Consider the following 13,321-nt stretch of genomic DNA (forward strand, 5'->3'; position numbering starts at 1 on the left):
TCACTGGTCCTATTCCCCATTACTTTGGGGATCTAAGACTCCTCGAAATTCTAGCTCTAAATAACAACAACTTAATGAGTGAATACTCTTCATCTAATTCAGAGCTGAGCTGGATCAATTCCTTGGCAAATTGAAAACATTTGAGAACACTCGAAGTGGATGACAATCCACTTAATGGTTTTCTCCCAAATTCTATTGGCAATCTTTCAACTTCGCTTGAACTCATGTATGCAAGAAATTGCAACATATGGGGCAGCATTCCAGATGAAATTGGCAATTTGAGTAGCCTCATCACTTTAGAACTATGCTGTAATCAGCTAAGTGGGATGCTGCCAAATACCATAAAAAACTTGGAAAAGCTTCAACAGATAGATCTTCACGACAACAAGTTGAGCAAAACCTCCCTTGAGTATCTATGCGTTTGGCAAAACTTGGGTGGATTGTTTTTGGGAGAAAATCAAATTTCGGGATCTATTCCAGAGTGCATTGGAAATGTTACTTCTTTGAGATTTCTTTCTCTAGATTCCAACAAACTAAACTCTAGTCTGCCTATCACTGTATGGAACCTGAAAGACTTGTTGGTGCTTAACCTCTCCAGAAACTACCTGAGTGGAACTTTATCTCCTGAGATTAGGAACTTAAAGACAGCAATTTCTATTGATTTGTCAATCAATGAGATTTCAGGTGGTATTCCTAGCTCCATCGGAGATATGGTGAACTTGCAGAACCTTTTATTGGCATACAACAGATTGGAAGGATCAATTCCAGTGTCAATTGGCACGACTTTGAGCTTGGAATGGTTGGATCTTTCACACAATCATCTCACAGGTACGATTCCAATGTCATTGGAGAACCTTCGGTATCTTGTACACTTCAATGTCTCTTGCAACAATTTAAAAGGCGAAATACCATCCAAGGGCCCTTTTACAAACTTCACTGGAGAATCCTTCATTTCAAATGAAGCACTTTGTGGAGCACCTCGGTTCCACGTTCCCTCATGCCCAGGAATTTCTGGTGGTCAATTGAGAGCCAAAAAGCTGCGTCGGACTATATCTGTTGCCCTTGGAGCATTTATATCAGTTGCAGTTGCGATGTTCCTGGGATTCATTTATTTCAGACGCACAAAGAAAGAACAAGTTGCCAGTGAAGGAGTTCTACCGTCAGCAGCAACACAGGAAAGAATCTCGTATTATAAACTTTTGCAAGCAACTGACGGGTATGATGAGAGCAATCTGTTGGGCACAGGAAGTTTTGGATCAGTTTATAAAGGCACCCTTGATGATGGGAGGATTGTTGCTGTTAAAGTGTTTAAACTGCAACAAGAAGGAGCATTCAATAGTTTCGATGCAGAATGTGAAGTATTGCGTAGCCTTCGTCATCGAAACCTGACGAAAGTCATTAGCAGCTGCTCAAACGAAGACTTCAAAGCATTGGTGCTTGAGTTTATGCCTAATGGAAGTCTTGAGAAATGGTTGTATTCCCATAACTATTTTCTCGAAATCAAGCAGAGATTAGACATATTGATTGATGTGGCATGTGCACTACAATATCTCCACTACGGTTTTTCAACGCCAGTGGTTCATTGTGATGTGAAGCCCAGTAATGTGCTCCTAGATCAAGATATGGTTGCCCATGTGAGTGATTTTGGTGTTGCAAAGTTGCTGGGACATGAGGACAGCTTTACATACACCAAAACATTAGCCACACTTGGCTATCTTGCTCCAGGTAAAGCTTCTTCTTGGTATAACCACTTTGCTTTTTTACCTTGTAGTTATTCTTGGGGATCCCAAATTCCAAATCTTTGGATTACTTTTTTTTTTTCCTTGTAGAGTATGGACTGGAAGGACAAGTATCAACAAGATGCGATGTTTACAGTTTTGGAATCATGATTATCGAAGTCTTTACAAGAAAAAATCCCAGTGATGAAATGTTTGGCGAAATATTGAGCCTGAAGAGTTGGGTGAGTGATTCTACGCCGGATGGACTGGTTCATGTTGTTGATGTTAATCTGCTGAGGCCCAATGATGAACACCTCGATGAAAAGTTGGACTGCATTTCATCAATCATGAAAGTGGCTTTGAATTGCACAAGGGAATCTCCAAGGGAGAGAAGCAATATGCATGATGTTCTTGCAGATTTGAAGAAGATCAAACTTCAGCTACTGCCATGTTCAAATTAAAAGGAGGTCATTGTGTTTCCAAAATCACTAGCTCCCGTCAATGTTGTTAAAGTCGGATCGGATAGCGACTCGCCTAAACTATTGGGTTAGGGGTCAACTGGTCGGATCGATCAAACCGTTCTCAAATACCCGCTGATTTCAGCATGATGTTATAATTATTGTATATTTTTATAAATTTTAGAAATATTGAAATTAAGTTATTGGTTTTATTTCACCAATCATGAAAAATGTTCCAAAAATATTAGACTTGCAATCAAATATACACCTAATAAGTATATATAAAAATGTAAATTCATGGTTAAAATATGTATAAAAAACTAAATTAAAACAAATTAATGCAAGTTGGAATCACTGATGCTAAATTAATGAGATCATAGGGATGAAAATATCTTGATTTAGAGATCATTGAGTAAAATGAGTGATTTTGATATTTATACTAAATGGGTGACATTTTCTTATTCCTATTAATAAATGAAAGTGTTATAATTTAGGTAATTCAAATTATATTTGGGAAAAAGAAAAAAAGAAAAGTTTGAGAACCGAATCAACCAGTAGAATCGGATCATTGGTTTAGCCGATTTTTGATGATTTTGACTGGTTTTTTATCAAAACGATTGTATACTACAAACCAGTTCGGAAAGAATGCCTGTTTATGGTCAGACCGGTCGAACCGGCCGGTCCGATGCGGGTCTAACAACACTAGTTCCGGTGAGTCTAAGCTCCAGTCATATTATATACCATATCATCTACGATTAGGATAGATTTTATGTAGTTGTGTATGGTTATTGTACCTTTTTTTTTTATTAATTTAGTGTGCACTTTACAACTGAATCATATTTTTTATACATTGAATTGATGTGCACCAACAAAACTTATGCTTATAACACAATCATCTATTGATACACAAATTTATATAAGAAATATAATAACCACACAACGTACAAAAATTTCAACTGCACATGCCCCAGTCCTCTTATTGTATGAAAAGATATGCTATTTTTACCAACGCTAAATGAGTAATCATGCACGTTTTGGTTAACAACCATACAACAGTCGCACACTATCACTTTTATCAGATCAGTTGGAAATAAGCCAAATCTATTTAATAATGAGATATTTTTGAACTTTCAAATACCTTAAACTATGGGGCCGGGGCTAATGAGAACGATTTGTAAACGCTAAAGCCCAACATTTGTTTTGTGTGCAAGATGAATATACCACGTGTAGACAAGATTTCAATTGAAGCCCAAAATCTTGTGCCCTCTTCTGATGTCTGATCTATTTTTATCTCTTAGTTGAATGTTTGCTTTAATCTTCTCTATAGTTAACTAAATTTTTTTCATTAATTTTTTAAACTATTTTTGCAAGTAAACCCTTTACTGGAATTTACTTTTGAAAAGGAGGAAATACCAAATTACAAGACATACTATAAGACATAAGTCAAACAATGTATTGCATCACTATACGCCCACCACAACTTAAGAGTATGGTGAATTAGGTGGATCAAGATTTTTACAAATTTAAACAATTAACCTATTATGAATCAAACAAGGCAAAGATTAATTGAATTAAGCACAATAGCAAGGCAATGACACCTTATTAGGATGAACAAAAGAATTACTTGAGAAACAAGAGAGTAAAAGATCTCAATTTGGCTTGGATGTACTACTTGTAACTAAAGAATAAGAGGCCATTCACTTGACTAATTTTTTTTCTTTTTTAAAACTTTTACCAGAGGGAAAAGGAAACTTACCCACTACTTTTCCTCTTTTGTTCATGAGTTACCATGATGAAATATTAAAATAATCGTGACATTAATATAATGGTTCGGTCAAATAATATTTCTTGAAAAGACGAAGTGTACATGAACATTTAAAACAAAGAAACGTTTACCCTCATAAATCGTAAGTCAATCATGATCAATGTCTACTAATTTTTAGTTCAATTCGGTGCCCCATTTTCACCAAACTGATTAAACCCCACTAAAAGTTTGGATAACACAAAAACAGATTATGATACAAGTCAAATTATTTTGTTCATGAACAATTGAAATGTATTGATCAAGATTGGGTTCTAGTAATTTTTTATTTGGCACTTGATACCTCGGGTTGATCTTGTTGCCTCACATGGTAACATCAGCTTTGGATCGAGAACAATGACGAAGAGAATGAGGATGGGCACAGCAGCCCTTGGAGAAGAGATTATTGCCATTGTGGGCAGCAGAATTACCTAGCTGAAAGGGTGGTTTGGTATATTTAGCTGCACACTCATGAGCGCATATTTATAGGGTTTGGACACCATCAAATGATGCAAGTACCTAATCGTTTTTTTTTTTTTTTCCCGTAACTGCAACAATGCATTCGTGTTCACACTTTTGTAAGGTCCAAACTCCAAATTTTTATTCATTTAACAGACTTTCATGAAAATTCTTCTCGTCCAGTTATAGCCATGGGTGGCCTAATTGTTGACTACTATCTACGGATGTTATTATTGACTTGCATGTAAGAAAATATTTGGATTAAAAGCATTAAACCCCCTGAATTTTACTCTCAGTTGCACTTTACCGCCCTCAACTTAATAAATAGGCACTTTACTCTCCCTACTTTATGTTGTAGGACAAAAGTGCCCCTTCTATATTAACTATTATTTTATTTTTCCATTTTTATCCTTTTTCTACTTGTCCCTTATCTATGTATGTGTGTGTGTGTGTGTGTGTGTGTGCGCATAAATTTTCTCCTCTCTCTCATGTACTCAACTACTTTCTTTTCTTTGCTATTATGATCTATATATTAATTTTAATCTTTTTAAACTTATTCTTTGTTTATTTCTACCTTTTTTATTTTCTGTTATTGAAAGTAATAATGATCATAAAGTCTAATGTTACCTGTTTGGCACTTGAGTTTTTTGCCAAGTTTGTCTGCTACAAGTTTTTTAAAAACTTTAGCTACAGTAACCTCAAAAAATTTCTCAAAGTTTTTAAACTATACATTTCAAAATATTTAAAAAAAAACACACTTCAAAAATTTTTTAAAAAACTTCTATAGTAAGGTATAATAAAGTTTTAGACAAACACCCAAAAAACTCACTTGCCAAATGGGGATCTACATGCATAGACTATTTCATATATTGCTTGAACTAAATGAAACAAAGTTTATTGAAGTAACATGCTAGTGTACTATAAAAAGGAATGAGATGAATTGGATAATCAATACGTCTAAAGTTTAGAATAAAATAATTTTTAATAACAACCATAACAAATTCAAATTGTAATAACATTGCAGTCATTCAACTATACATGAAAAAAGTAAATAAAAATATTAGTCACCTTATTTTTTGGGATATACTTTAAATATTAAGTAATTTAAAGTTCTCATTACCTAAAAAAATTTAACGTTCTAGTTTGTTAATATCTTTTTAAATAGTTAAATTAATAGTAATATACACTTTTTAATTACAAAGAGCATATATTAGTGTTTTACGCTATACAATTTGTCCTGAAATTTCTAATAGTTTAAACAAAAAAAATTAATGAAATTATGAGTACAAGATAATTAAGATATTGTAATAAGCATACAAAATAGTAATATTAATAGGAAAGTGAAAGAAAACATTGAGTTTTGAGAAGTGGGAAAAAATAGTAAAACTGAGAAAATAAAAAATAAAAGAAAGTAGCGAAAAAGAAAAAAACAATGGAATGAATAAACAAAAATAAAATAAAATAGTAAGGGCACTTTTGTTGTAAAAAATCAAATAGGGTGGCAAAGTGCTTATTTTGTGAGTTTAGGGGGGCAAAGTGTAACCAAGGATAAAGTTCAGGGGGGTTTGCACATTTAACCCAAAATATTTTAATTGACTTTAAAGCACAAAAATCTTTTTGTCTTGCATATTTTCAGATGCACTCTTCCAGTCAGAACATCTTATGAAGAATCAACTCTCCTCATATTAGTATTCCAAACCACCCCCCCCCCCCCGGCCCTTAAAAAAAATATATGTAAAAGATATCATGGGTGCATTTACAAAATAGTGGTAGTTCACAAGACGTTCTCATGCAATACCAATAAATATTTTTCCATAAGCAACTACTACTCAACTCATTATCTGTACACATATTTCTTATGCTTAATTGAGGCAAAAGTGGTGGCATGAAATAACACGACAAGATGAAAAAGAGCCAAGAAAGAAGAAAGCTACAAAATGGAAAAAGTACACGACATACAAGGCATGCATGACGCACAGTTGCCCATCTTTCTATTAGAGGTGGTGTTTCAGTGCAGAAAAAATTGACTTGGAGGGGACAAAAAGTGAAACTACATTACTAGTTGTTTTCTTTTTCACCAAAAAAAAAAAAAACAAAAAAAACAAAAAACCTGCTTGTTGTTTTGCAATTTATACCCTAGGCTGTGTCTTAAGATGAGAGTAAAAAAATGTCCTGACTTGTTAGTTAGTTCTTTTTTTCTTTTCTTTTTTTAAGTTGAGCCTTACAAGAGAGAACAGGAAATAGAGAGGGCATAAGAATTGATTTAGAGACCTCCTCGTGATCTGCTTAATGTTCCTGTCAGCTAAATTGGATTATAGGAACAGATGATTACTTTGATTTTTATATGTAGTAATATTATTTGTAATTATGTCCAGAATTATTAATTGAATTACGGAAAATTGTAGGTGGGGGCGCAATTCTAATGAACTCATGACGAGGTAGTAATCACTAATCAATAAACAATGACAGAGAGATAATCAATGAGACGATAATCAAAAGAATCTGCCGGCTACTTAGCAAAAGGTCATGTATTCCTGCCATCCGTTCCAAGTCAAATAATGAAGCTTCCTCGCATTTCAGCTAGCAGTTAACTACTTGGGACCAAATACTTGTTTCATTTGAATATACAGGTTCAACTCCCGTTTCAATTTTTTTGGACTCAGGAAGTTTTAAAATATTCTGCTTACGAATTTCTAGAAAATTTTCACCACTTTTTTTTTTGGGTTATCTTTTCTATAAAGAGACTTTGTATACAGTTTAAGGAATTAACTTGGAACTAGCATCTACAATTGAAAACTCTTTGTTCGTCTACAAGAAAAGGCAATTATTTCCATAATATCGTCGGGATGAAATGAACTTGAGGATCAATAACTAATAATTATCATGTGATGAAATTATTACAAATAGTGCAGAACTAGTTTTCAATGACTCAACTTTTATAATACATTCCCTTCTTTGAACAAGAGACACTTAAAAATAATAATAATAAAGGCACTTTATAAGATAATTTGAAAATGGTTACAAATCGTAAATTGGTTTTTTTTTTTTTAGTGCAAGCAGCCGGACTCGAACCTGATACCTCTTATTTACACTCCCTCCCCCCATACCACCCAATCCAATCCTCCCCCTACAAATCGTAAATTGGTAATTTTGAACAATAGATTGACTTTGTCAAGCCTGCAAAAGATTCGAGGGGATTGCTTAAATAGCAAGAAGTCTTTTCTAAGATGACAGGTGACGAACCTGTGCAATAATAAATACAAAAAAAGTCCTAATTACCACCACAGTTAATATAGAACAAAATCCGAATACTGGAGCAGAGGACCCTAGGTGTGCAATGGGTTACTGATTCACCATGTTCCCGCCCAAAGAGTTACCCTTGATCCGAGATACCGGAATTGTCTATAAAAATATTAAAAATTGTATAAGATGCACCAAGTAAGGGTCGATTCCACAGGAACGGGTAGGAATTGTTCTTTCCAATATTCAAATAAGAGAATAAAATTGGAGGATGATTAATGGGATGAAAATGAAAATAAAATAAAATAAGTAAAATTCAAAAGATAACTCCACAAGTACAATTTACTAAAAATAGCAATTAATAAAATTCTACCCAAAGGATCAACTGCTCAGGCACGGTCCAATTAAATGATCATCAATGCACAGATATTTCATTCATCCGTCACTAGGTTAGTTATAGTTATCAACAAGTTCTGACAACCAGTTCTTCCTTACTTTTTCGACAGTCAAGGTACGACCGTGGACTGCTTTTCTAACCAGAAAACAACCCTAGGTACGACCGTAGGAATTTAATTATCCAGTTGCATTAAAGCTAGAAGAACCCAACCCTAATCAATAAATACGCTAAGAGGGTTTATTTAAATTAGATCTTGCGTTTCCCCAACATAAAACCAATTATGATGGTTGTCACTAGTTGTCAACTAAACGAACAATTACGGATTCAATTTAATTAACGTGACGGTAGGCTATCAAATTAAATTAAATACCCGGCCGTTGATATTCAATTAATAAAATACCCATGAACAATTAATTCAAGAAACGCACGAATAGTGACGAATTGGAAGAAATAATGAAAACTTGATTAGATCTCACAGATGTTATGGACCGCGCCCACGCGTCAACCTTTGGGTAGAGGAGAAAATTAGCCGCTCCTCATCGTGTCAATCCCGCGTGATTTAATTGAATTCATTCAATTAATTGTCGAAGAATTGGGAAAGGTGAGTTAATTGAAGGAACAACCGAGAAGGTCCTGACTTCGCCTTCGTTTTGGAGCCGCAATTACAAAACAAAAGGCTACGAAGGAACTATCCAACAGAAAGTTAAAAGTCAAAAGAGAAAGAGACGTCTAGCGCCCAATGTTTTAAAACCCGGACCGTCAATTGAACCGGTGAGGTGAAAGGATCGAGGTTCAACCGGTCGGACCGGTTCAATCTCGATTCAATGAATTTTTTTAAAAATAATTTATATAAATATATATATGCACAAAATAAGACATGCAATGGACTAATTTAAAACTTTATATGATGAAAAGTTCACTATTTTTGAATAATTTGGATTTTCAAAAATAAAATTTTTAAATTATAAGTTAAAACAAATAAATTTCATCTCAATTTCAATTATATCTACCATAAAAAAATATAAATCCAACCACAAACAATATCACAATATTCTGAAATTATAACAAAATTCACGTCTATCTGAGAGAATTTGACATTAAACTCAAATCTATTTAATTTACTCTTTGAGATTAAAGATTGTTATTATTTAAAAAAGAAAATGGAGTCGCAAAGAAATAAGGGCAATTGAGATAATAGAACATGCCAACTTGATAAGAAAACAAAAAAAATAGAGCATAAAATGTAAATGGTAAGTAGCATTAAATAAATTCTGTTTAAAGAAAAACTAAATTCTTTTTAACTTCTTCCAATTTAATGGGAAAAGCAAAAAATGAAATACAAATAGCAAAGAAAACGATCAACTAAAATTAAAACTAATGAGTTTGATAAAAAGGGCATAGCAAAAGAAAAGTGAGAGAGAAAGGAAAGAAATGAAGATAAAAGAAAGAGTTCATGAAGGATGAATTTTGTAAAAAAATGAAAAAAATGATATAGATTGATTCTGTTTTATATAAATAAGTTATACAAAAAAAGCAAATAAGACTGTGATGAAATGCATGTAATACATGGTCTTCTATGCAAAGGTCTTTTGAGTCAATCTTATAGAGCATTCTTATGCAAAAAAGTAAAACAAAAAAAAAAAAAAAGGAAAACTCAAAAACCAGTTCAATCCGGTTCAACATGGTTCACCGGTTTTCACGGTTTTTATCGGGTTTGACCGGTTCTCTGGCAAAGTCAACCAAACCATAGAACCGGACCGGTACCATGGCCGGTTCGCGGTTCAACCGGTCGAACCGGCCGATCCGGTCCGGTTTTCAAAACATTGCTAGCGGGAAAAGAAAAACTAAAGCTCTGTTTTGATTCGACGTAAATCTGGCTCTCTAATTTGTTGCCAAAGAAAAAACAAAAGCCAAGAAAAGCGTTGATGGTCAAAAGAAGCAAAAGCTAGCCTAATTGATTGCTACTTAAAAGAAAAGCAAACGTCTGACTTTTTAAAGAAAGCAAAAGCTAATCTAAGTCTAATTGCCCTCCAACGTCTGGCCCTTTCTTCTCCTTTTTTAATTGAAGCCGCCGCCAGTAATCTCTCTCGGGTCAGGAGGAACGAAGCTTTTGTTTAAAGGTTCTGATCCAATGCTTCAGGTTCACGTGGACCGGGATCCTTAGTTGGCTTTGCTGCAATTAATCCCGCGGCTACGTCCTTTTGATGTACCTCTTTCGGTCTCTGGCGTGGGCACGTCTTGAGACAAAAAGCCTTCTGGGAATTTTGCCCTACGAGAGCACTTTTTTCGCCAACCACCTACACTTTACACAAATACCAAATATGAGTAAAAATTCCAATTCCTAACACCATGAGTAGCCAAAATTAGGACAGAATAATAGTGCAAAATATGCCTAATAATTGCTCTATCATAAGATCCGACTAAATCTAATTAAATCCTGGAGTAAGGGTTTGTTTGATAAAAGTGAAGTATGAAAATTCAAATTTGAAATTTGAAATTATTAAATTATTGAATGATATTGTTAAGTACTAGATTCAATATATTTGAGTGTATATCATATTAAATGATAAATAAATTATTTATCACTTATTTTTAGGAGCAAGTTTTGCTTAGAAAATTCAGTGCCACTTAATTAATTTAGATGATCGATTTTTGGTTATCAAACATGTCTGAACATATTAAGATCTGAATCAATTAAATTTAACTATTAGGTTGGGTTATCAAACAGGGTCTAAGTGTTTCTTTCTTCCCGTTAACCTTAACATATGGTATGTGATGCACTTTCTCTTATTCAAGTTAGGCCGGACAGGAATTTGATAGTCTGCTGTCATTCCAAAAAATTCATCTTGAAAGTGTATTTAAGTTTGTGATTAACTTAATTAGGCGTATGTAGAAAACGTTAGAACATGTGATTAATCAAACATGAATACTAATTTAATTTAGTATTATTGGCAGGAGAGGAGGAGGAAAAAGATGAAAAAAAAATAAAGGACAAAAGATAAGAGAGGAAAGAAATACTTAGAAAGGCCCCCAAAAAAATGGAGTAGCCTATTTTGTTCTAACTACACATGTCAATGGATAGAATTTGGGTTGGATCCTTTTGATTCATATCCAAATCCATTAAATTCAGTTAGATCCAGACATAGATCTAGCTAAACTCTTATGGGGGGAAAAACTTAATAAATTCTAGGTTTTATGTTAACCCTTTTAATTAACGATTGACGTAATAGGTAACTTCTTAACATTAACTTTACATCCTTAAGGTCTATATATAACCAGATATTACATCCTCCAGCCCATAAAAGGAGTTTAGTCCTCCAAACTTCACGTACCTAGATCATCAAATAGTTGAGGATATTTCTACCTCATTTCCTTCTCAAGCTCTCAAGTAGCTTCTCATTCTAAACGATTACTCCCTTGCACTTTGACACAAGGAATTGTATGATATCCACAATTTTTACTGAATATTCCCCATAACTCAACTCCTCCCTTAACTGAAATGGTGCATACTCAATCATGTAACTGGGGCCATGAACATATTTCCTCAACATCGAAACATGAAAATCATTATGTACTCCTACCAATGGCGGTGGTAAAGCCAGTCGATAAGCTACCTCACCAACCCTGTCTAAAATCTCAAATGATCCCACATACCTAGGAATTCAGTTTTCCTTTAATGTCAAACCTCATTATACCCTTAGAAAACGCCACCTTTAGGAAAACATGATCACCAACTCCAAATTCGCCTCCTATTATCAGCATAGCCTTTCTGTCTACTTTGAGCAACTTGAAGTCTTTCCCAAATCAACCTTACTTTTTCTACCATTTGCTATACAATACCAGGCCCCATGAGTCTTTCCTCTCTTACATCAAACCAGCACAAAGGAGTTCCACACTTCCTCCTGTACAAAGCTTCATATGAAGCTATTTGAATACTTGTCTGATAGCTATTGTTATCAGAAAATTCAACTAGTGACAGGTGTTCATCCCAAGCTCTATAGCAATCCAGCATCCAAGCTCTAAGCATGTCTTCTAGAATCTAGATGGTCCTTTCCGACCGACCATCAATTTGGGGATGAAAAGCTATACTAAAATTTAACATAGTTCCCAAGGCTTTATGCAAACTTTGCCAAAATTGAGAAATTACTGAGTATCTCTATGAGATACAATAGTGATAGGTGTTGAGCCTATGCAATAATAAATATCTACTCAATTAAAATACAAATTTTGTATATAGCGGTGAGCAGGGTCGAATCCACAAAGATTGGGGAAAATTCGTTTCTTCTAGAGTCCAGAGTAAGAGGGTTTTTATAAAAATGTGAATAATAAAACAACTCAAATAAAAAGGCCTACTGATAATTTACTAAAAATGAAACAATAATAAATAAATTCTAGTCAAGAAATAACTTTGGAGATGGTTCACTCAATTGATCATGAATGTAATAATAATTTCATTCACTCACTGATAAACAAGTTATAGCTGTTGATGAGTGCGGGGTATACATATATCAATTAACTCATTCCACAGTCAAATTTTACATTTATAATTCCTAAATACCCCACACGTGATTTTTCGCAAGTATACGAATCGTTTATTGAGCATAGGGGTATTAGGTGTCGATCCCATAGGGAAGATTGTCAATCACCGATGATTTTCGAACTCCTTTATTATTTAGACTATCATAAGTACAAGAAATTAAATCTACACTATCAAAATCAAATAAAAGTAATAAAAATAACAATAGAAAGCTCCTAGAGGTATGGAATTCCTAACTACTCTTGCAAATGACATTATCGGTTACTCGAATGCTATTATCTTGGTTAGTTATGGCGTAATTTCCTAATGTATGTGATACCTGCTTTCGCCGGTATACCAACTATACCTATAATTAATTCATACCTACTTTCGTGGTTATGAAACTAACTACAAGCTTATTCCTTTTATAAAATTACATGAAACAAGTCACTAAAACCACAAAGGTGCATCTATACTTTCGTGAGTGTACTCCCTAGGTTTATCACTTCCTTGACACCTTAAGATTATCATTGCAAATTTAACACCTTAAGATTATCACAATTAATGGCCAATTAATCGTGATTAGAAAAGAAAAAATGATAAATAATTTGCTCATTATAACATCATCAAATAACTAAGTAAATATCACAAGCAAGATATAGAAAGTTCATCCATAACTCTAGGCATAAACTTTAACTAAACATGAAGAAAAACAAATCCAAACTTGTATTA

General features: G+C 33.9%; 1 protein-coding gene across 1 annotated transcript; it reads left to right on the forward strand.

Moving 5' to 3' along the window:
* The first annotated feature begins 224 nt into the window (after positions 1-224).
* On the forward strand, positions 225-2,183 carry LOC113771013 (receptor kinase-like protein Xa21). Its single transcript, XM_027315644.1, has 2 exons — positions 225-1,725; positions 1,830-2,183. Exons 1-2 carry the CDS (start codon positions 225-227, stop codon positions 2,177-2,179), a joined length of 1,851 nt encoding a protein of 616 aa, XP_027171445.1. The 3' UTR covers positions 2,180-2,183.
* Positions 2,184-13,321: the final 11,138 nt, after the last annotated feature.

Source organism: Coffea eugenioides, chromosome 5, assembly GCF_003713205.1.
Source record: "Coffea eugenioides isolate CCC68of chromosome 5, Ceug_1.0, whole genome shotgun sequence".
Classification (NCBI taxonomy): Eukaryota; Viridiplantae; Streptophyta; class Magnoliopsida; order Gentianales; family Rubiaceae; genus Coffea; species Coffea eugenioides.

Coding starts and splice junctions, on each gene's coding strand:
- LOC113771013 (XM_027315644.1), top strand. CDS start 225: ATGTATGCAAGAAATTGCAACATATGGGGCAGCATTCCAGATGAAATT. Junction 1,726..1,829: donor ACTTGGCTATCTTGCTCCAG/GTAAAGCTTCTT, acceptor TTTTCCTTGTAG/AGTATGGACTGGAAGGACAA.